A 24,520-nucleotide genomic window follows, 5' to 3' on the forward strand; every position below is an offset into this window, starting at 1 on the left:
ACCCGTGACAATGTGAATATTCACATTGACATGTTAACATTAACATTGATAGGAATGTAAAATTTGTCCGCTGCCCGAAGCTCGCCCGCATCCTGGGGTAGGCCCGGACTTAAACCCAAGCCGCCCGTGGGACGCGAGTCAATTTTACACTCTTATCAATGTGAATGTTAACATGTCAATGTGAATATTCACATTGTCAACAGGCCGGGCCGGGCCCTCCTCGGGCTGCCCACAGGCCGTGGGCGTATTTTGGGCAGCCACGGGGCACGGGCTAATGTTACACTCTTATCAATGTGAATGTTAATATGTCAATGTGAATATTCACGTTGTCAACGGGCCGAGCCCACCCCGGCTCGGGGCCGGGCTTCGGGCTGCTCACGGGTCACGGGCCAATTTTACACTCTTATCAATGTTAATGTTAATATGTCAATGTAAATATTCACATTGTCAACGAGCCAGGCCGGGCCCGCCCTGGGCAGCAGGCGGGTTTCGGGCCGCCCACGGGCCACGGCCCAATTTTACACTCCTATCAATGTAAATGTTAATATGTCAATGTGAATATTCAGATTGTCAACGGGCCGGACCGGGCTCGCCCCGCGCCACCCACGGGCTTCGTGTCGCCTATAGGACGCGAGTCAATTTTACACTCTTATCAATGTGAATGTTAACATGTCAATGTGAATATTCACATTGTCAACAGGCCGGGCCGGGCCCACCCCGGGCCGCCCACGGGCCGTGGGCTAGTTTCGAGCAGCCACGGGGCGCGGACTAATTTTATACTCTTATCAATGTGAATGTTAACATGTCAATGTGAATATTCACATTATCAACGGGTCGGCTCGGGCCCACCCAGGGCAGCCCATGAGTCGCGGGCGGGTTTCGGGCTGGCCACAGGCCGCGGGCTAATTTTACGCTCCTATTAATGTGAATGTTAACATATCAATGTGAATATTCACATTGTCAACGGGCCGGGCCCGGGCTTCGGGCTGCCCACGGGTCATGGGCCAATTTTACACTCTTGTCAATGTTATTGTTAATATTAATATGTCAATGTGAATATTCACATTGTGAACGGGCCGGTCCGGGCCCGCCCCGGGCGGCGGGCTGGTTTCGGGCCGCCCACGGGCCGCAGGCCAATTTTACACTCCTATCAATGTGAATGTTAACTTGTCAATGTGAATATTCATATTATCAACAGGCCGAGCCGGGCCTCTTTTTTTGGCCCGTGGGCCGGCCCGGCCCGGCCCGACTCGAATTTTTCTGGGCACCCACGAGGATCGACATGGGTCGGGCCCCTACACATTGACGATATGAACATTTACGTTGACGGTGTGAACATTCACATTAAGGGTATTTTGGTAATTATGTCACCCATAGGACTTATTGAAATAGAAGAAAATAATGTGAACTAAATGGAACATAAGTAGATGAAAAGGTATTTTGGTCTTCTTATCTCAAATTGGACCTAATGGAATAGTCAAAAAGAATATGGGTTGGATGGAATAAAACTCTTAGAAAATGGATTTATCAAAAAAGCTCCCAATCCAGAAAGTCAAAAAAAAAAAATATATATTAATAAAACATCACAACACAAAAAAAGGTCGGGAATGTTGGCACGTGTGGTAGTATACATGCCTTTGACATTAGTCAAAATGTCTACAGTAGTTCTAAATTCCTTAAAAAAAAAATATTAGTAATGTTAGGTATTATGAAAAATCTTTTATAAAAATAATCATGAAAATTTTGTAACTCTTAGATTACACTTAGAATAAAACACTACACACTAATCAAGATAATTCAATGATTATAAATTTTTCATAATCATTTTCATATAAAAAATTTCATAATCCCTAACTTTTCTCAAAAAAATATATATCAAAATTCTGAACGCCCATTCCACATTCATTGACGTTGCCCTGCACGTCTGGACCAAAACATTGAATTTCACACATTTCGATTTTCATGCAAGGGCAAAATTGTAAGGTTTCTAACTTTTATTTTTTTATATTGTTTCTTTATACATTTTTTCTTAAAAAGTCAAAAAATTCATTCCAAACATATTTAGTTTTTTTTAGCTTATATTTTAGTCAAATACTTAAAAAATTATTAAATTAATCTGTTCCCAAACGAGACCAAAGTGTAACACTGCTGGAAAATTTACTTTTAGCGGCGTTTAAAAAACGCCGCTAAAAGTACAAAAAACGTCGCTAATTCTTTTTATGACGTTTAGTACCAAACGCCGATAACGCGGCCGTCGCTATAACTTTATGACGTTTGAAAAACGTCGTTATATTAGTATAGGCGGCGTTTTTTAAAACGCCGCCAAATGTCCTACTAAACGTAGTATGACGTCACTATGACATTTAGCGACGTTTTTAAAAACGCCGTCATAAACATTTATACATTTTTAAAATCTAGCCGTTGAGGTGGGATTAGTGACGTTTTTTAAACGCCGCCATAGCCCTTTTTTTTAATTTTACATGATTGAGCAAACCTGTCAAACTAATAATTGATGTTTATTAAAATAATAAACTAAACTTGAAAACAAAATTAAAAATACCTTTTTTTATTTCATAATTTAATTAATATAAAATATGTTGTTGAGCTGTTTATTTATTCACATTCCAATTTGTACAAAACCATAAAGCACGTCGACATAGCAAAAAAAATCAAAATAACCTGCAAATTCCTCTTACATCTGGATATTTTACTAAATACAAAATAAAAAAATTCTAACAAGATTTCAATTTTGGGTCTGCTTTTTCCTTCAGCAAAATTATCCTTTTGACCTACAGATAAATAAATAATTGTTGCAAATTATAATCTTTTTAAAGAAAATCTAGAACAAAGCAATAAATTGTATCAAAAGCATGAACAAAGCAATAAATAATTGTCGCAAATTATAATCTTTTCCGCTTATACTTGCTTTATCAGATTCAAAGTAAAGGTGAAACAGGAAGCTGGAGAAAAACCATTCCAAGGCGTTTGAAAACGTCTTTTGATTCTTGAAACGGCGCCGTTTCAATTACAGAAAAAGAAGACGTTTATAAAACGCCATTAAATATTAGAAACAATGGCGTTTTAAGAAACGCCGTTAAAAAAACGCCACCTAACCCCATATTTGCTGTAGTGAATGTACCAGTAACAAAACAGACAAGTACAAAACTGACGACTTACCAATGCCAACAATCTGTTATTATCTCTGCAACCATTGGATCAATCTCCTCTGTAATGTCCAGGTGTCTATTTTGAAATCCAACAGCTCCAACAACCGGCATTGAGTTCATCCCAATCCATGGCACACGTAAAGTTGCCAACTCCCACAACATCACGCCAAAGCTGTACACATCGGACCTGCAAACCAGTCCGCAATTATTTTATCAGCAAGACTTGCATGAAACATTAAAAAATGAATTAAACTCTCTAGCATGGCTTTCAAGTCTAATACAAAAAATAAACCTACTTCTCATTGGATGGTTCATTTTTCAAAACCTCAGGGGCCATCCATTCCGCCTGCAGTTCAATGGCACAACTTCAGTATAATTGATATAATATAACATTCTATAACATTCTATCCTGACATCAATTACCGTTCCAGCAGTAGATTTTGAAGACAGGAAAGTATTGTGCTTCATTCGTGATAAGCCAAAATCACAAACCTGTAGAGACAACAATAAATTAGAGAAGTTTCAAAAAAACACCCTTAAGCATGAAAAAGTCTAGATCTTAGTAAAAGAGACGAAGTCCATGGTGAGTCACGGCATTGTTAACTACGCATTTTCTAGATTACATTAAATACAGCAACAATTGGATAATCAAGGAAGGAATGGGAGATTTCAAATGCCAAGTTCTAATTTCAGCAAACCTTAACAACCCAGTTTTTATCAACAAGAAGGTTTGGAGTCTTAAGATCTCGATACACAATAATAGGATGGCTTGTGTGCAAATAATTCATCCCCTTGGCCTGCAAGCAATTAGTAAACTTACTTAAACCAACCAAACTAGATAGCAGAAACGGAAGGCAACACCATTCAACATCAAGAGCCATCCGCAGTCGCTTCTTTTCATCGAGTTGATTATTTGGTCGATGCAGCAGCTTGTATAAACTTCCCCTGCATACAAATAAACGGGGCTGAGAAACACCAAATTGAACAAACAAATAGTTAATTGAGGCTGAAATCAAATTCTATTTTCCTGCATGGACAATGATAAAATTAACTGAAATTTTTTTCAGGTGAAATATCTTCTTCTAAAAATCAACCCACAAAAAACTTAAATTAAAATAAATTATTTTCTTCTGTAGACATAAAAGCTTGGCAATATTTATACCCAATTGTCATTTCTTATTATTATGTTAGAATGATAGTGTGAAACTATGTTACCATTAAAAATATGAAGGCAAACATTTGATGAAAACGGAACAAAAGCATCAATTCTTGAAACAATAAGTTCTAGCAAGACTTTAAAGTAAACATCAACCTTGGAAGATACTCTGTCAATATAGAAAGATTTGGTGGATGAGTGACTGCTCACATGAAAAGAACAACATTAGGATGTCTCAACCTCAACATGATTTCAACCTGCACAAAGCAAACAAGCAGTCGTCTAGTTCAATTCTTAAAAAGACAACCACTTGGATCATTAATAACAGCACATGATGCAAGATGTCAGATTTGGTACTTCGCATTTGAATTGAACAAGTGCATCGCCTGATATATCTTGGTCCATGAACTTCTTCACAGCAACTTCCTGTCATGGAATCACATTTTACACCAGATAGAGAGTCGTAAACTATAATTTCTGTAAGCAACTATTGACAAAAGGTTCGATCAAATTCACTAATGCATCTAAAATATAACTTACAGTGCCATTCCAAGCAAAACAGATCCTTCACTTGTAGCATCAGAAAGTAATGGATGTGTCGTATTAATGACTGTAGAACCCAACTCCAGTCGTTCTGCCGTCAAATCCTCAACAGAGTGCTTTTGTTTGCTGTCATAATGAGCACCATTAAAGGACTCCACTCCAGTTGAGGGTATAATCAACAGTTTATTGTTTGACAAGAATATATCTGGATAATCTTGAGCCCCATCACCCACTTTTTCCCCATTTAACAGACGTATTTTTTCATGCATTTCCATTTCTCTGAGATCACGAGGATTCATATCCAGAAGAAAATCGGGAGGTTGTGATGCACCACTCTCCAACAAAACTGCATGAAGTTTCTGAGCAAATTGTGGGTTTTTTGCTGCACTGATGACGTACTTGGAAACATCTTTAACTTTCATCTTTTGTGCTTGTGACCCCTTCCCACTAGTGCCTGACAATTCTGCATGTGATCTACATAGTGCAGGAAGAAGCTTCCCAAACTCATTCTCAAACATCTGGGTTTGATTTTCTTTATCAAGATCAGGTGAAACTGCCACCGTCCCAGTTCCTTCTTCAAGCATCGGACAGAAATTGTTGATAGTTTCAGCATAATCTGCACTGCTCCTCGTATCTAACCCAGAATTTTGAAGATGATCACTGGGAACCTCAGCAGGAATTAGCGTGCCCAGAGCACCCATTAGATCAATAATGTATTCACTGCATCAAATCAATAATCAGCCATATCATTACCAAGTGTTCTGTTCAAAACATTTAAAGCCATAACAATTCTTTCTGTAAGACACTGAAAACAAATTGAAGGAAAGATGAAAGAGCAAAAAACACACAGCATTCACCTTGAAGATCAACTCCATTTCTAAATAAAAATCCAGCTACTACAATATATACTACCACTGTCCCATTTTTTTCTAAAATCAAGTGCAATTTTATGATTGGTCTAATTTACAATTTTATTGAGATTTGAGCTGAGGACTCTCAATTTTATGATTGGTCTGATTTACAATTTTATACTACAAGTATCAAGTAAATCAAGCATCTGAGTGACAATTTTATATTACAAGTATAAAGTAAATCAAGGTATTGTCAGTGAAATTTGTGCTGACTCTCAATTTTCTAATTGGTCTGAATGACAATTTTAGACTAGCTACTCTTTTCAAATTGATCTAATTATATTCTTCATATTCTTTGATGCTTGAAAAGGTGTTCAAAATTAATTTCACATACTAATGAGACAAACACAAACTTAGGATCTGAATGCTTTTTTGCATGTAAACTAAAAACATCATTCGAGGATTTATCACAAAATTTACATGATATTATAGAACTAATAAGATGAACACCAATTATGGATTTAGATGGAAAGATTTTTTTTTTCTTTCTATTTCCTTATTTTAGGTCTCCTTAATTTTCTTTTCCTTTTTATTTTTTAATATTTCATAAATGACAACAACAAAAATCCACGTACATTACCACTAGTGTATATATATATAGAGTATAGAAGTGTTGCTTACCAAACTAATGATCTTAGGTTCAAGTCCTTTTCACGGCCTCAATATTTAATTTTTTATATTCTCTTAGAGAAATAAGGGACACCTGGTATAAGAAGGCGGCTTGGACGCCAAGTGACTTGTTCACTTTATATATAGTATAGATATATAAGCATACCATAAATCTTTGATCTACATGGATGAGTAGAAACAACAAATAACTAAACTTCATTATCTAATATTTATTCATCACAAATGGTCTATATTACTGATACAAAACAAATGTGAGAGATTTTAGAATGAGAAAACATATCCTTAGCAATTATTTTTCTACTCCGGGTGGAACTATTTGATATCCATACCTTATATTAAGCAGATCAAATCATTAAATCCCTCTTCAGTTCTCTTCATTAATACTCCTCTTGTACTTCTTGAATCCCACTTGTGTGCATCCCCAGTCTCCCACCATTAGCATCCGCTCCGCCTCCTGATTCAGAAAAATAACACACAACTTGGTGGCACACTTCCAAGCCAAATTAGATATCGATAAATAACTAGATCAGCTAAGATTTTGACAATCAACTTATTAGTTGAGCTATAGTTATCAATAATTCAGATTCATAGAGTGTGATTGCCTATTACAGACTTACAGTGATGGGCATTGAAGTCAGTGGAGTGGCCTGGGCTTGGTGAAATGAAGATTGTAGTATTCAAAGAATAAAAAATTTTAAAAAAATATACTTATTCAAAAACCTATATTCATAAAAATAAAAAATAAAAAACCTCCCACACTAAGGGTGTGTTTGATTGGACGGACTGAAAAATGGGGGATTAGAATCCATTGGACTTGAATCCTGGGACTGTGAATCCCCCAGACTATTTGGTCGGATTGGATATGTATCCTGTGTTTGTTTTTTCATGGGATTAGATGTCTGGATAGGATTATTTTCAGTGAATCCAACGTTTGGTTGGACGGACTGGATAGGATAAATGAACAAAAGACTATTTTACCCTTTTTCAATTGTTTACTATGTAATAGCAATATTAAACATATCTTTAATATTTTAATTATTTTTAGTAAACATTAAACATACTAATGGTTAAATTTTGTTTAAAGATATTTAAACATACTAATATTGATAAAAAAAATTTGACTGGTATAGATTATTTTTATTTAAACAAATAAAAATTTATTGTTGAAATTAAACATACTAATGGTTAAATGTTTAAATTTTTATTTAAACAATTAACATTGAAATTATTTTGATGTACAGATTATGTTTAAACAATTAACAATTAACAATTAAATAAATGTTGATGTATAGATTATGTTTAAACAATTAACAAATGTTGATGTAATTAACAATTAACAAATGTAGATGAAATCAAATGTTGACGTATTAAAACATAATTTAATATGTTAAATAAATATACATGTTGATGTACAAATGTTGAAATAATTTAATAAACATGTTGATGTACAAATGTTTAAATGTTTAAATAAAACATAATTTAAATAAATGAAATTATTTATTGTTGAAATTAAACATTTAATTGTTTAAATAAAACATCTATTAAAACATCTATTAAATTTAAACAATGAAATTAAATAAAACATAAACAAAATTTTAAAATAAAACATCAATAAAATATCTATAAAAAATTATTTTAAAAAATTAAATAAATAAAACATTAATAAAAAGTTAAATAAAATTATTTTATTTTTAAATTGAGACATTTAAATTTTATTGAATTTTATTAAATATAATACATAATTAAATAGTAGAGGGTCAAAATGGTCATTTTCGCATATAATCCCAACAGTGATTAGTCCCCCACTTTCTGTCCCATCCCCCCCCCCCAGGACAGGATAGTCCCCCATATGGGGGACATGGAGTCCGGCCGGACATGGAGTCCGCCGGACTAAAAAAAAATCAAACGACGGATAAGGTGCACTATTTGGATTACAATCCAAATAGTGGATAGTCCCCCCTCCTAATCCCCCCAATCAAACACACCCTAAATGGTCTGTGCAACTCTGAAATAATTGCAGGAAAAACTAAAAATGGAAATTTTAAGTTTAGTTGATTGAAAGAATGGATATCATTACCAATATCCTGTTTTTCTTGTAGTGACTCCTACAATTACGTTTCCCATCCTAAAATTTGGCCTCATCATCCACATAAATTTCCATTGGCTGAAAGGGACAAAGATCACAAGAAGACGTATTAAACACTAATTGGAAGCTAACACAAACCACTGCACTTATCCCCCCAAAAAAGAAGCTAACACATGCTACAACCTAAAATTTTAGAAACAAACACAGATTGAAACACCCGCCACACAGATTGAAACACCCACCCTACGCCAAGAGTTTCACCCTATTTTTAAAAGCGTGCCTCCTTTCACCGGGGAAAAAAAAAGAAGTGGAGTGTGCCTACAATAGCCATTCCTCCAAATGGCTTCAAAATAATAAACATAAATGTATGTGTACAAAGATACAATATAGAAAGCTTCTCCCAGTGCAGAAGTAGACAAATGACATAGGATTCTAAGAATTAAAGAGTAAATATTTGACATGATATAAACACTGAAAACAAATGCAGTCCATCAATACTATCCTAGTGTATAATGCTTAACCAAAAATTGAGAAATGACAGAAACTATCCAGTATACACATTTTGTGTGTCCTGAAATGAAACAAATACTATAATTAATCGGATCATGTCCCTCATGTATCATAACATTCAGTAAACTTGTACAATTCATTAGTTTAACAACTGCATAAATTATGTCACCATAAGCACAGCACAACACAACACAGTTTGATAAGAAGCAATACATCGACACTGACACTACATAGCCACTCATACGTAATAGCATAGCTGGAAACCTGTAAAGGACCCATGAACCATCAACATCTATACCAAGATGCAAATTGTTGATTTCCCTGCCTAGTTCATAGAAACCAGTGCCAGCACAACCAAAAATTCAGTAGTTTGCATACTTTCCTAATCTAACACAACAGAAAGGAAACAGCGGAGAAAGAATATTACATCTTGCATGAACTTTTTGCAAACTGGACGAATCTCTTTGCTGAGTGTAGCTGAAAACATCATAACTTGTTTATCGTGAGGAGTCATCTTAAAAATTTCCTGCACATCTCTCCTCATATCTGATAAGGTAACAATAAAAATAAAAAAACAAATAAATAAATTATCAATGTTTGAAGGAAAGAAAAAGAAAGAGGTACTAAAAAGAACAAACAATGCAGGCCAAATTTTTGAAAACATTTGACCATAGAAATCATATGCAAAATCTTACCAAGTGATTCGAGCATCTTGTCACACTCATCAAGGACAAAATGCCTCACATTCTTTAAGCCGAGTTCCTTATCTCTTGCAAGAGCCAATATTCTTCCAGGAGTACCAACAACAATATGAGGACATTCATTCTTCAGTAAATCCTTGTGAACCTTGATATTGACACCACCGTAGAAGACAGCAACCTTAATGTCAGGCAAATAGGTACTGAACCTCTCAAATTCATGACAGATCTGTAAATAATAAAAAGTAATGGTTAGTTAAGAAACAAAATCACATTATTGGAAATAAAATGTCCAAGAACTCAAACAAATATGCCTAAATACTAACTTCCAGGTCTCCCAGCATACCTGGTAAGCTAATTCTCTCGTATGACACATGACAAGAGCAGCAACTTGTCTTGTAACAGGTTCAATCTGCTGCAGAGTAGAAAGAACAAACACAGCAGTTTTCCCCATCCCTGACTTTGCTTGACAGATGACATCCATTCCTAAAATAGCTTGAGGTATGCACTCATGTTGCACTGGTGAAGAAGGAAACAAAATCGGAGCGGATGAATCCTCAATAAGTATAAATGATCTTCCAGATCCTTTTAATGGAAAGGTTTAGCAAACCAGTTTTCTGGCCCAAATCATGAGTATGGAAGTAGCGTTTTTTTACCTGAAAAATATAAAATACTTCAAGTTAAAAAAAAAAAGTATAGTATGCACCAGCATGAAACTGAGTAGAGTGACAGGCTGAACTATAATTCTGAAACATCATACGAAAAGTCTCCAAATATGCTGGGTACCAAGATGTCCCACTGGCTACAAAAAGCTTAACAAGCCATCTGTCATCGCATGAACAAAAGAAAAAACTAGCAAAATAAGTTTCAAGCCACTAAAACAAAAGCAAATAAATATAAATTGGTGAAATAGAATTGAAAAAACCAGCTTCAAAAGGTTTCCAAATTACGTATTTTGTAGAATAATGTCAAAAGTAAAGCATGCTCACAGGTAGAAAGCAGCTAAGTGGTGTACACGCAAGAATTCTACAATATCTTATACACAAACAGAAATTGATTCAAAATCAGCAGCATAACTCAGATAGCTTAAAAGTTCTTTTTCTTAATGTTGGACAATGAACTTTTACATTCAATAGATGATGGCATAATCAGACGTACATTACGAACTTACAATTCTTGTCATCCACAAATTTCCATGTCAGGCTCTGTAAAAAGAGCAGCAAATGATTGCAGCATTTTCCAACTTAAGATATATGACCCCACCTAACACTAATTATAGACTCGACAAGGCAACAAAATCATACAATCCTAGTTTCCAACAAGTGAATTAGGCAGTATGAGTCTGCGTATGAGGAGCATAAAGTTTTCAAGACCTTACTCGAATGAAATCGGTGAGGACGCATGAAGGCAGGATCTTGGGCGGCTTGTAAAACGTGAGCTCGACTAACTCCCTCATCTTGTCAGGGGTCTGCGGCAACAATATGGTAGCAGCCTCATCTATACTCTTGACTATTAGTAAAAGTCTAAACAATCTAAAATAGATTCTTAAAATAAAAAATAAAGAACTCAGATAAACTCTATCAAACATAGACATACATGTGACGACGTCGGTCCATGAAGGTCCCAGGGTGGTCTGAGTAAGCACAGGAGATGAAGGAGATGGTTTCGCCGAGAAAAGGCCATCCAAGAGTGTCTAAAGGAATTGGGATTGGCGATCTTCTACAACTCCTCCTCTTCTACAATTTGAGTACCTGTTGCAACTGTGATTAAAGCAGTGTAAAGTAGTCCAATAATGAGCAAGCATAAAAAAAATCATACTGCATGTTCCACCCCTTACTAACTAATCTGACAAACTTAAACTCTCAAAACCTGATCCTCCATGCGATTACTGGAAATTCCTAGGAAAATAGTAAATTAAATTTTAACTCTTAACTCCTACAATTCATGTTCTTTTTGTTTCAACAAGCAAAAAAACTCCATGATTTAAAAAATAATAATAAAATAATTTCAAATCAGCCAAAACTTGTTGGCTGCTAGATTCTTGGCTATTTGGGAGCCAAAATCGTGAGAAACCTAACATCATATTTTAATAAATTTGTATCATTGTCATTGGCTCAAATATAAGGACTGGAAGTGTCACCATCGATGTCACATCCGACCCTATATACTTGTGCATCATCTTCCAATAACTATCCTTTTCCTTCGAGAAAATAATGATTTCAGCATGCATAAAATAAAGAAATTTCAATGTAGGTGACTTTCAATAGCATGGCAACCTAAGATATACACAAGCAATCAAAAGAAAGAGAAAGTTCTTATGGAGACCATTGCCTCCTCTCTAATTGCAAATATGAGACTAGATATCTAACAAGGCAAATCCTCATACTGACAAAAAAATTGAACTTGCAATTATTCCACTACACACTGACAAAACAGTACAGTAAATTACCAAACTGGGATACCTGCGATCCCAAATACAAAGGATTATATATATGCTATTATAGTTGATATAGGTTGAAGTAATTTTTCCAGAACAAGACTTGTTTGTCAGGACTGTAAACTCATGCTGTGGTGATGTTATAAAGCAACAAGCAATTCTACATTTAAGACAAATATACAAACCAGCTTACTTGCGGGCCAATATTTAATCTTCACAAGGCTTTTTATATATATATATATATACGTTCTTTCTAAAATTTTGATAATGTAAAAATACTTTCAGTAAAAAAGCTTCACATCTTGAGAGAAAGAGAATAACACACAACTCACCTCCTGCTTCCATCTTCCTCTCTGAGCTTCCTCTTCAGCATCATCTTTGCCTCCCTCAGGATTAATTACTTCCATCCCCTCATAACCAAGCATTCTGGATGCAAGAAGAAAAAAATAGGCATTCATTGAATCATTACAGACTAAGATTCTTGATACAAAACATCAATTGCTTAATAACCTACATGACGAAGATTATAATGATGTCCCACATAGATTTCCATACAAAGAGATAAGACTTCAAATGCACATGACATTCAAACCACCAATAACAGCCTCGTGTGAGTTACTAACAAGTTTACATGATGAAATAAAATTTTGAATGGTGTTGATCAAGTCTCCAAAAGTGAGCATATGACGCATAAAGAATCAATTTATTGTATTATGATGAAATGCAGGAAGAAAAAGCTGTATCCTTCATCTTCCCCCTTATACGGGCAGCAGAAAAAGATGAATGACCAACTGGAGCTAGCAATTCACTATTTTTCTCCTTTTTACATGTCGTTAGGCTTCTTTAGTACACTTTTGCTGAAGTATGAGATCATTAAGCATTTTCTAAATCAATTAACAATATATAACCCACATAAGACACACAAGAAGTTTTGGTTCTCTCAAATAATGTTCTATTTTTTGAAATATTTCCTTCTGTTTCACATTCCAATTTTGTAATATTCTTATTTTCATTTCAATGATGTTTCTGCTAATTTTTTCAATGGCAACTATAAAGAAAATGGAATAATAATAATCAAAACTCTACTAAAAATGTTAATCAAGGAAAGCCCTTTCAAGTGGATCGGCATATTATACATGTAATAAAGACCACTAGTTTTGGCCAAGAAAATGTGTCATATACTAACCAAATTGAATGGATGATAACTCTAAAATATCACATTTATCAATTTCTTTTTCAGAATAGTTGCAAGTACTAACATGATCAATAGCTCGTAAGATCTCCTAGGTTCCTTCTATCAAATGTTAGAAGACAGGACAGTAATTATGTGATTTCAGAATAACTTGAATCTCAAATGAATGAATGCTAGAACTGAAATAACAGCAAAATCAAGCGCATGAAAAAAGAAAACAATCCAGATTTATATTCTTTAATATTTTTTTCCCAGTTTTCTCAGCAACCAAACAAAGATAAGGCAATGAAACAGATCATATACAACTCATTGGTGAAAAACAATTACTGAAACAGAGCACATACAACTCATCAATCACTGAGAGAGAGAGAGAGAGAGAGACGGGAAGGAGGAGCTTCAGAGAGAGAGAGAGACAGTGGAGCTCACCTTAGTAGACGATGGTGCAGATGGTGGAGACCGATCTGAATCTCTGCAATGAAATCACTGAGATGAAATCGCTCTGAATCTCTGTGATGAAATCATTGAGATGAATCTCTGAATCGCTCTGATAAGGGTTTAGAGAGGGTTGAGAGAGATAGAGAGAAAGAGAGACAGTGGAGCTCACCTTCGTTGGTTCTCGCTACCTCACTCTAAGAATGAACAAGCGGTGGAGCTTCGAAATCGCTCTGAGATTTATTAGAGAGAGAGAGCGCGCTCCAGATTTGGGTCTTAGCTGAGTCTTAGATTCAAAATTAGGGTTTGAAAAGAGGGGGACACCAAGCGCGTGAGGCACAACACATTTGAAGGCGTTTTTCATATTATAAAACGGTGTCGTTTTGTTAAATAAATAGGTGACGTTTATAAACGTCGTTAAATATTAAAAAAGTGACGTTTTAAAATGCGTCGTTAAAAAAACGCCGCCTAAACCCTTTTTTCCTGTAGTGTAAAGAATTCATTAAGAATAGAATATCTTTTCTTGCTTCTTGTTAAATAAATTTCAATTGGCTTAATAATGCATATCATTTAAAAACTTCTACAATTTCATGACTATTCGATCCACTTTCCTTTCGTTTCCTTTCCTTTCTTCCAGAATCCTTATATTTATTTTATTATATTAGTGTTGTCCCAAAATCCTCACTAATTTCATAATGATCCTAACTTTTAGTTCACTTTTTTGTACACTATTTCTTACAAGTTGGCATATTTTCTCCTTTCTCATGGCCCTCAACACTTTTTTATGTTATTGATAATCTTCTTTTCTTTTTTTAATCTATCAACATAATATTTGGATTACATATTCCAAAGATTCTAAAGAAAATAATTTAATATTCAATCATATAACTTGAATCATTAAAATGTAAAATTAATATATGTAGTTGATTTATTCTATTTGTTAATTTATATCCTCATATATATAATTAGCTAATGAGTTGTATCGCCTTGCAAAATTGCAATATAAATTCTATATTAGTTGTAGGTTACTAAATTCATATTACTCGAATTTTTTACAATTTTATTCTTGTTCAGTGATAGATATTTTTCTTTGTTTTGCATCATCATTTACATGACAATATATCATTTCCTTAGTACAAAAACACAAAACAATAATATAAAATTTTAAATAAAAAAAATCTCTAACATCTTGTGTTTCTTCTTTTTGTTCTCGCTTATAATAGTGTCCAACTTGGTGGAGTTTTTATTTTATTTTATTATATATATATATATATATACATATATATATATATATATATATTTGTAGCGTTTATTGATTTTTTTGGGATAAATTATAAATGCATCTTCTGAAATTTATTTAAAATATGAATTGTCCTCTATGATTTTGAAAGTTACAAATACCTTCTTGTCAGAATTTCTTATTTGACAAAATTAACATAAAAAATAAAAACATTTAACTACTTTTCTATATAACAATAAAATTATCTGAATTATTAATTAAAATATATTTCTGATATCATTAAAATAATTAACTGACTTGATAATTTATTAATAAAAGAGGTCATTCATTATGCAATTAGAAACTTGTAAATAGGAAATATAATTTTTAAAATCACAAAAAATTATTTATATTTTAAACAAGGGTCCAGCTTGTCTCAAGTTGAGATCAAGACTGGACCTGTTCAGTCCGGCCCATGGGGTTCATTTTTTGGGCCCGTTTTGATAATCTGAACCGTTCAATGTGTAGAACTCGTCGAGTACTATATGTATGTACAAAAAACACGTTGATCGGATATCAATAGCTATGTGATCAAATCAATTTTGTATAAAAAAAATAGACGGTGAAAAAATTAACGGTTGATAAAAAAATTGTTTTGTTCACATAGCTATCGATATCCGATCAACGTGATTTTTTACAGACATATAGTACTCGACGGGTTCTACACATTGAACGGTTCGAATTATCAAAACGGGACTCGTGATGGGCCCTCACGGGCCCAACAGCACGGTCCAGTCCGATTTTAGACTGGACCAAAGCCACTGCCTTTAAACAAATCTCAAAAAATGTTTTTATAATTTACCTTTTTTTCTCCTTGAAATTTCTTTATGAAACTTTATATATTTTTTTTTGTACCACAAAGTCATGTTAGGAGATGGGCCAACATCTTCAGATAAAAAGTTAATGTGCGCATGATACGGTTTGTTTCAATGTGTTTCAATTTATTCTAAGTTAGAAATTTGTTAGTCTATATAGGTATTTAAAAGTATCATTTTCTCAACTTTTGAATAATTGAATTTTTAATTTTTTAAATTATTTTTACAGCAAATAATTTGATAAAAAATTTCTATAATATATATATATATATAACCTGCTTATTTAAACTTCAACAAAGAACTTTTTTTTTTTTTTTTTTGGGGTGGGCAAATATCACAATCTTAATTACTACAAAATTAAGTAATGTTAGGGACATGAAATTCAGACCAAGAAAAACAATGTGTAATTCAAATTCAACACTTGTGTAGTGAAACCTTAGTATTATTATTTTTCTTAGTCCTTTTATTGGTTTAAATTATGTAATCCTAACATTACACCCACAAAACTAGCTCAATTGTATATGAAAACAGAAATTTTCACATGATTCCACCATATATATGATACTTATTTTTTTCTCATTAGGTAAAAATTATTTATACACTTAAATTTACTTTTTTTTCCAGTTTGCTTACATATAATCATAGAGCATCACCCCATGTTGAAAGCGCCCACGTTAACCAAGGAGGCCTCATCTACTTTTGTAAATGGATCATCATCCAAAGGGCCTAAATCAACTTTTCCTGGTTCAGTCCACACTTGCTAACCAGTTAATTTATAGAAGAACTACAAATTAATCCAAATGACAAAAGATAATAAATACTATATGTATTAATTGGTATACCAATTAGAGTATTAATAGATGATATGGTATATTTTTTAGAGGTTTTGAGTATTTGTAATTTGTATAATAGGTGGAGTCAACAATAATATCATATCATATATTGGTACACTAATTAGTACGTACAGCACCACCTACAGATAATTAGAGGTGGAGGTGCAATTCCTTTTGTGAGTTTTTTTTTGTACAAAGAGTTGCAACCATGTTTTGTGTAATCATTTGTAAATTGGACTGAATTGTAATTTCCTCTTAATTTATTCAGTGCATTTGTTTCGTTAATTTATATCCAGTTATATAACATTTATGTTTCTTCTTTTACATGTTCTCGTCCAATTAAACTTGAGATATATCTAGAATTCTCCTAAATAGTAAAGAACTTAAAATTTTTATTTTTTTTATTTATTTTTTATTTTTTATTTTTTTTTATTTTTTATTTATTTTTTTTAAACTTGAGTAAAGAACTTATACTTGATCTTACAATTTAAACATAATTACACTATTTTAAAAAAATAAAAAATTCATAGCCCTTTAGCTCATACCTTTAATCATTTGTTAGTTAAATAGATGGAAAATGGGGAATCATCATTTATTAGACTAAAAAGTCTATTATACTTCATTATTCATATTGTTACAATCTCTCTCTCACACACAGAGAATATTATATTGTGTGTGTGTGTTGATTTCTGACTACACTGTCAAACAGGTACCCAGTTGGAGAGCACCGGCAAAATAAATCTCGTCTGAACAACCTGTCACTGAAAGATAAGACTCCGGCGGTAGTTCTTCCACCCGGGGGTACTCCGATGATTAAATCAGTACTCAATTATCTCTCAAAGATAGCAAATAGTGCTTTTACTCACTAGCCAAGAAACAAAAAGCGTACCTTATACCCACAATGGTGCCTTACTTTTATAGCCAGCACTAACCTGATCCCTGTAGAAGCTTAGCTTCAATGGACTTTGGCTCAATGTTTATCTAGGACTCCCAGCCAGATAGAGATAAACTCCCTAAGAGTTTTATCTTTATCCAGATTGAGGTCCTTCTCCATTCTAGGACTCTTGTCCCTTATTCGTTCACCTCGAATTCCGATATCTCCGCAATAACCTCGGCCTTGCTGAGATTACCTCGGCGCCATGACCTAGATACGTGGCACCTCGGTTGGCACTTCGGTGCCAGTTTGGCCACGTGTTGTCATTCACAAAAATATGCCCCCACAATGTGTATATTCAATATTGTGTGGTGAATAATTATGTAATAATGTACACAAGACTCCTTTATATAGGAGGAGAGAAACCTAAGTATAGTAATTCTAAATATGATAATGAATATAATATATATGGTATGTACAATAGACAAAATATATAATTACTATATTTAATAACCCCCTCAAACTCAAGTGGAGATATCAACTTGAGTTTGGAGAGAGAAACTAGAATATAAAATAAAACTAAAAAATAAGATAAAAGGCAAATAGATTGCAAAATTCAAACGGGAGCGCAAGGGCGCTTGAGATAGATCAGAGGCCGGAGCTAATGCTGGGAGATAATTTATGGTCGTGTCAGACCGTTGTACGAACTGATTGAAACTAATGCCGGGATAATTTAAGGTCATGTCGAACCGTTGTAAAAACTGGCCGGAACTAATACTGGGACAGTTTAAGGTCGTGCAGAACCGTTGTAGAAACTGGCCGAAACTAATACCGAGACAGTTTAAGGTTGTGCCGGACCATTGTAGGAACTAACCGGATTCAATGTCGGGATAGTTTACGGGATCATGACCATTGTAGGAATTGACCGAAATTAATGTCAAAACAGTTTAAGGAGTCATATCGGACCATTGTAAAGACTGAATGTTGAACCAGTATGCGTGATAGACACATAACTTATGATGTGGTGTTAAACGATGATGGCAACAGATGATTGAGTGCACCAAGGGACGACTTATTAGAAAATGTCCTAGGATTCGGCTTGGATGGTGCACTAGGAGGCGACTTTGGTGATCTGCCAAGGGGCAACTTAGATGGTGTGCTAGAGGAGACGGCTTGGGTTGTGTGTTAGAGGGGGCGACTTAGGTGGTACGCCAAGCAGGGCCGGCCCTGACTTATTAGGGGCCTAAGGCGAATTTTTTAAATTGGGCCCTTCATATATCATTATCCAAAAGAAAAAAAAAAAATTTGTTTGGATAAAACAAAAAAGATAAAAATTTATGTCTATTGCATTACAATTTTAGATAACAAATATATATATATATATATATAATAATTGAACTTCAATTAGTTGAATCGAATATTTATTTTTTAGCTTACCAATGCTATAAGAACAAAAATTAATTAGGGATAAAGATGAGAATTTTCGACACAACTCAAGCAATATATAAAATTAGCAAGTTAAGGTTGACTATTTTCAACATGAATCCAAGTATGACACAACTCAATAACATGAATTATTAGTTATATATTTGAATGTTCACTAAGGGATGCCATGACATTTTTTTAATCTTTTATTTAACTCTATCTAACTGAATAAAAAAGTATGTAAAATAATAATTAAGGCTAATATCTTTTTTTCATTTAAGATATATATTTCTTTGTTACCTATTTCAGAGTCAATCTAATAAAAAATATATAGTAATAAGGTACAATTTTTTTAATTAGAAAAATGCAATTGAATTAAAATCAAACATTCTATGAATAATTTCATTTAGTTGAAATAAATTTTATAAAATTCAACTTGTGAGAAAAATTTTAATCTCTCAATACACTTGTTAAGTTATTTTTAACTAAAAGTGAAAGTTTTCACATTAAACATCAATCGAACACGAATCAAAATAACACCACGCGATAACATAAAAATAAATAAATTGAGCTAATATTAAAATAATTATGAAATAACATGACATGATACACCCCTCTAATTGGGGACCCTAAATTTTGTTCAAAATTGGGGGCTCGAGGCGACCGCCTCAGTCGCCTCACCCCAGGATCGGCCCTGACGCCAAGGAGGGCTTGGATGGTGCACCAGAGGAGGTGTCTTGGGTTGTGCACCAGAGGGGCGATATATCACCATGCTCATTACGACATAGGTATAGTATTCCCCCTCAAACTCAAATAGGTTTGAAGATAGAAATCTATTTGAGGTTGAAGTAGAAGAAAAGACAGAGTGGAGCGAAAACACACATAAACAAATAGATTGTGAGTAAAAAATATATATATGATAGAGATATTTGAGTAGGAATAAACAAACAGACAGAGGAAGAGATCATCACGAAACGATACTAAAAGAAAAATATGGTAGCGAAATGAGTTGAGCTCCGGCAAACAGCCAAGCCAAGGTTATACCGCCAGCTGGTAAGGCAAAGAATACTGAGAGCTTAACTTACTATATTTAACACATATGTTTAAACATTACTTTTCAAACTCAGATTTTCAATTTGTATAAGTCCCCAGTGGGAAAAATAGAGAATTAAGAAAATTCATTACGTAAGAAAGAGGGTAATTGTATCGTTTCATATCAATATATGCAAATTTAAATAAAAATATTTTATCGTAAAATAACAATTTTATGACCATTAATATCGTTGAAATTATCATTATTGTAAGAGAAGTTAATATGATTTTATCAAAAATATAATTTCTTCATTACTTGGAGAATGTCAATATAATCTACCCTTATGCTTATAATTAAGCTTCTATTTTGTTGCATGAATAAAACACTCCCCTATATTGATTAAAATAATGAAGATTTTTTTACCACATTTTAAAGAATAAGTCCAAAAACATAAAAATCAATCTCAAAATCACAAGTCGAACGTACATAGATGAATAGCATTTTTCAAAAGTATCTTGTGTTATTCATTTTTTTTTTTTTTTTTTGCCTCACAAATACATATTAAAAGACCATTTTTTCTTTAAGGTAATACTACAAATCTAACAAATTACCAAAAGATATCAGTGATTTAAATTTATTTTACATATAGATCTTACAATACACTCATTCAATCTATACCACACACTTTAATTGTAAAAATCTAGATCCCAGACTTTTTGTATTCCTTATTGTGTAAGAATATTAAGCTTACAATCTTTCTTGTTTACACAATATTGATAGTATACTCCAATGAAATGCTGACAAATATACTAACACGCTAGAAAGTAAAATAAGATGATAAAATTATCAATCAGTGTGTTTGGTTTTAGTTTTCTGAAAATTAAGTTTTTTATTTTTCATATTTTTTTGTTTTTAGTGAATATTTTTAAAATTTTAAGATTTTTTATTTTTATTTTTTTTAAGATGCACCTTACTTAAATATATCTAAATAGTAAAATATTTGTAAAACAATATTTTATAAAATTAGTAAATATACAAAATTATGAAAAATGTACTGAATTTTTATTTTTTATTTATTTTATATTTTTTGGTATTTAGTGTATTTTTTAAAGATTTTTTTCACAAATATTATACTTTTTAAGTATATTTATGTTAGGTGTATCTAAAAATTAAAAAAAAAAATTGCTTAAAATATAAAAAAAAAATCATTGAAAACATTAAAATGCAAAAATAAAAAAGTAAAAATTTTTAAAAACTATTTTCTAAAAATCAAAACCAAACAAGCTGAACAGTACTATATTCATATAATTTCTTTCTCCCACAATCCCTCTAATGACATGGCAAAACACAATACATGTAAGGAGAGTTTTGTGGAAACATTTGAATTAGGAGTGAGCATGGTTATTTGTTCGATTTAAGGTAAAATTAGGATCGATCCGTTATTTACGGTTCCATAAAAATTGAAACCAAACTGATTCATTTAAATTATAGAATCGATCTGAACCAAACTATTTAAATACGGTTCGGCTCAGTTTTGGAACCACGGTTTCACATAATTTTTTCACAAGAAAAATCATATAATATTTTCAAAAAAAATTCAACCTATCAAAAATTATTCAACATTAATTTGTCTATAATTTTTCGAAACATAATTTAAACACACATAATATCTAATAAATAAACATATTATTTAACATATAGCAATAATAAAACTTCTATCAAACAAACATTTTGTTGTGCGAACAATTACAAAACTAAAATTAAATAATTAAAAAAGACAACAGGAATAGCAGCGAGAACAACTATATTGCTGTTGCAGAAATATTTGAGTAAAAGTGGAGTTTCCAAGGTTGTTTAGATTATCAACTAACAAGGAGAGCAAACTTTTCAGATTCTATGAAGGGAAACCAAACTCTCAAGAATGGGAGTTGTTTCTCAGAAGACCTTTGTATGAGTGGGAAACGATTGAGGCTTCAAGATTGGCTATCACTTTGAACTCTGCTCCAAATCTGAGACAAGGGTGTACAGATTGTCCCACCTGGAATGGTGTAATTGTAGGAGGGTTTAATGTGGCTGATTTGTATAAATTTTGTGACACATTGCTTGGTCCACAGATCAGAGTTTGCAAATTTGTGTGTAATAAGGATATCCCCCCTAAGGTACAATTTTTTGGTTGGTTGGCTTGGAAAGAAATAGTCAAGACATGTGTTTCTGCACATAATCGATATTCTCAATAGCAACGCAGCTACTGTGTGTGTGTTTTGCGAGAATGAACCTAAATCATTTGCTCATTTATTGCTCCATTGCCCTTTCTCCTGGTGTGTTTTGTCTGAAATGATGCAGTGGTGGGGAGTTGAGTGGGCAATACCTAAAATTGTTGGGGGTCTATTCCATTGCTAGAAATTTCCAGAAGAAGGAAAAGAGGTTGTGCAGGGTTGTTCCCTTAGTTGTACTTTGGTCTCTCTGGAAGCTTAGAAATGAGTACGTCTTCAATGGGGCTCAGTCTAAGGGATATGATTTTTGTGAGCTTGTCAAGATTAGAATAGCATTACGCCTTAAAACTTCAATCCTAGGATTTCTTTACTCAGTCAATGATTTTGTGCACAGCCTGAGACAGATAAGGGGCTGCATCTGACTGTTGCTGGTTTAAGAATGAGGTGCAGAGCTTGAGGAACATTGAGTTTGGTGGTTGGGCTGATTGGTGGTGGTGGTGATTTTATTACATTGAGTTTGCTGTTGTTTATATATATATATATACTAGTCTATCACCCATGCACGGGATAATTATAGATATTTATATTTGTTTTAGATTTTTTTTAATATATAAATTATGTTTTTTAAGATTTTTTATAAAAATAATTTAACAATCTTATCACTAACCATAGTGTATGGGAGAAGTTGAAAAAAGTACTGTAGTAACTATGCATGGGTTGTATCTATAATTATTTGTATGATGAAATTTTAAATGTTGATCAGGAGATTTCGATCAAATCAATTAATGCAGACATATGGAAAGACATGTGGTTTAAAAAAAAGTTAATAAATGATGATCAAAGGATTTTGACCAAATCAATAAATGTTGCGATTTTTTTTTTTAAATAAAAAAATTTAGAAAATTTAGATTAGGATATTAGAGCTCTCACAGGACTTGGGGGTTAGAAATCCCTTTTTCCTTAATATATATATATATATATATATTTTTGGTTCTTACCAATTTTGAGGCTTGTGCTAGCAAGTGATTGTCCATTCTTCTTGTGCAACCTAATTGGGATCTTGAAGTTTTACTGTGATGTTTTGTACACTTTCCTCTCTTTTATTGATTGTTTTCATCAATAAAGTTTTTTTTTTTTTGCTGATTAAAAAAATAAAATAAAATAATAGAGTGTATGATATGTATATGGTTTAAGTTATATATAAAGTCCGATTTGATTTTAATCGAAAACCGTGAACTCAAATTCGAAACCGATCCATAGACATCGATTCTTTAATTTTTCAAACAAAAACTAAATCACGTATTCAAAAATTAGTCTAAATCTACCAGATTTGACTAAACCAGGTCGAATTGTAAATTTTTTAGATTTCTTTTTTTGATCAATAAATAAAAGAAAATTTTATTGATGAAAAGCAATATAGAAAGTATATAAAAATATATCAATAGGGGAGGAATCATTTTCTAAAAATAAATAATGATTCTAGTTTTTCATTTTGCTTACGTATATCATATGACATCATCCTGATAACGATGTTGAAAACGCCCACGTTATATATACATATAAGTTGTTGTTTATCCGTAGTGGCTAAGGTTTCATCAGCTTTTTCTTAAATACTTCTTTATCAAAGTGGGCTTCATCAACTTTTCTCAAAATATATGTAGTTCTATCCACACTTGTTTTTGTCTTTCTTACACATATATTTTGAAGATTGGTCTTGATCATCTTCTTGCTTTTCCAAAGCCAAAACTGCGTTGGCCTTTGGCGAATCTCGAGCATCTTTTATATGTGAATTAAAGTTTGGACATGTCCTTTTGGACTAGAAATTTGTTGGTACTGCGTTGGTTTTTGGCGAATCTCGAACATCTTTTATATGTGAATTAAAGTTTGGACATGTCCTTTTGGATACTAGAAATTTGTTGGTGATTAGGATTTATTTGGTTGTGTTTTTTGTTTTTCAAGTTTTTAAAAGTTAAAAATATTGAAAAAGTTCAAAAATATGTATGTTGTATTAGTTTATTAAAGATAAATATTCCCATCTAAAAATAAATAAATAAAAAAGATAAATATTGAAAGTGTAAATTTTTAAAATTAAAAAAAAAAGATTATTGAATTTGATTTTTTTTTTTTAAATAAAAAACTTCTTTTTTTAAATAGAGCTTATGAACTTAATCCCACTTGTCAATATCTATGGTCTATTTTCAATAATCTACTAATTTAAACTTCTCAAATCGAAAATAAAAGAGAATTTTAATATATTGATATTATTGTTTCAATATAAGTATATTG

At 32.8% G+C, this 24,520-nt stretch overlaps 2 protein-coding genes across 3 annotated transcripts; both read right to left on the bottom strand.

Moving 5' to 3' along the window:
* Positions 1-2,746: 2,746 nt before the first annotated feature.
* LOC114288397 (DEAD-box ATP-dependent RNA helicase 15-like) lies at positions 2,747-13,948 on the bottom strand. Of its 2 annotated transcripts, none has more exons than XM_082874603.1 (12): positions 13,757-13,948; positions 12,471-12,564; positions 11,298-11,452; positions 11,080-11,169; positions 10,462-10,526; positions 10,048-10,357; positions 9,699-9,930; positions 9,431-9,549; positions 3,591-3,659; positions 3,464-3,513; positions 3,178-3,354; positions 2,747-2,789 (listed from the first exon to the last, which is right to left on the bottom strand). In XM_082874603.1, the coding sequence occupies exons 6-12, from the start codon at positions 10,183-10,185 to the stop codon at positions 2,777-2,779; spliced, it is 798 nt and encodes a 265-aa protein (XP_082730729.1). In that variant the 5' UTR covers positions 10,186-10,357; positions 10,462-10,526; positions 11,080-11,169; positions 11,298-11,452; positions 12,471-12,564; positions 13,757-13,948; the 3' UTR covers positions 2,747-2,776. The 2 variants fall into 2 exon arrangements, with proteins under 2 accessions (XP_082730729.1, XP_082730728.1); XM_082874602.1 differs by having other exon boundaries at positions 10,441-10,526; positions 11,080-11,198.
* Positions 4,025-7,036, bottom strand: LOC145792529 (putative serine/threonine-protein kinase SIS8). The gene is made up of 6 exons (XM_082873200.1): positions 7,025-7,036; positions 6,553-6,566; positions 4,864-5,586; positions 4,681-4,749; positions 4,480-4,580; positions 4,025-4,112 (listed from the first exon to the last, which is right to left on the bottom strand). The coding sequence occupies exons 1-4, from the start codon at positions 7,034-7,036 to the stop codon at positions 4,737-4,739; spliced, it is 762 nt and encodes a 253-aa protein (XP_082729326.1). The 3' UTR covers positions 4,025-4,112; positions 4,480-4,580; positions 4,681-4,736.
* Positions 13,949-24,520: the final 10,572 nt, after the last annotated feature.

Source organism: Camellia sinensis, chromosome 6, assembly GCF_055761805.1.
Source record: "Camellia sinensis isolate YWXY chromosome 6, ASM5576180v1, whole genome shotgun sequence".
NCBI lineage: Eukaryota > Viridiplantae > Streptophyta > Magnoliopsida > Ericales > Theaceae > Camellia > Camellia sinensis.

Coding starts and splice junctions, on each gene's coding strand:
- LOC114288397 (XM_082874603.1), bottom strand. CDS start 10,185: ATGGATGTCATCTGTCAAGCAAAGTCAGGGATGGGGAAAACTGCTGTG. Junction 9,550..9,698: donor CAAGATGCTCGAATCACTTG/GTAAGATTTTGC, acceptor TTACCTTATCAG/ATATGAGGAGAGATGTGCAG. Junction 3,660..9,430: donor GCAAAAAGTTCATGCAAGAT/GTAATATTCTTT, acceptor TTGTCTCTACAG/GTTTGTGATTTTGGCTTATC.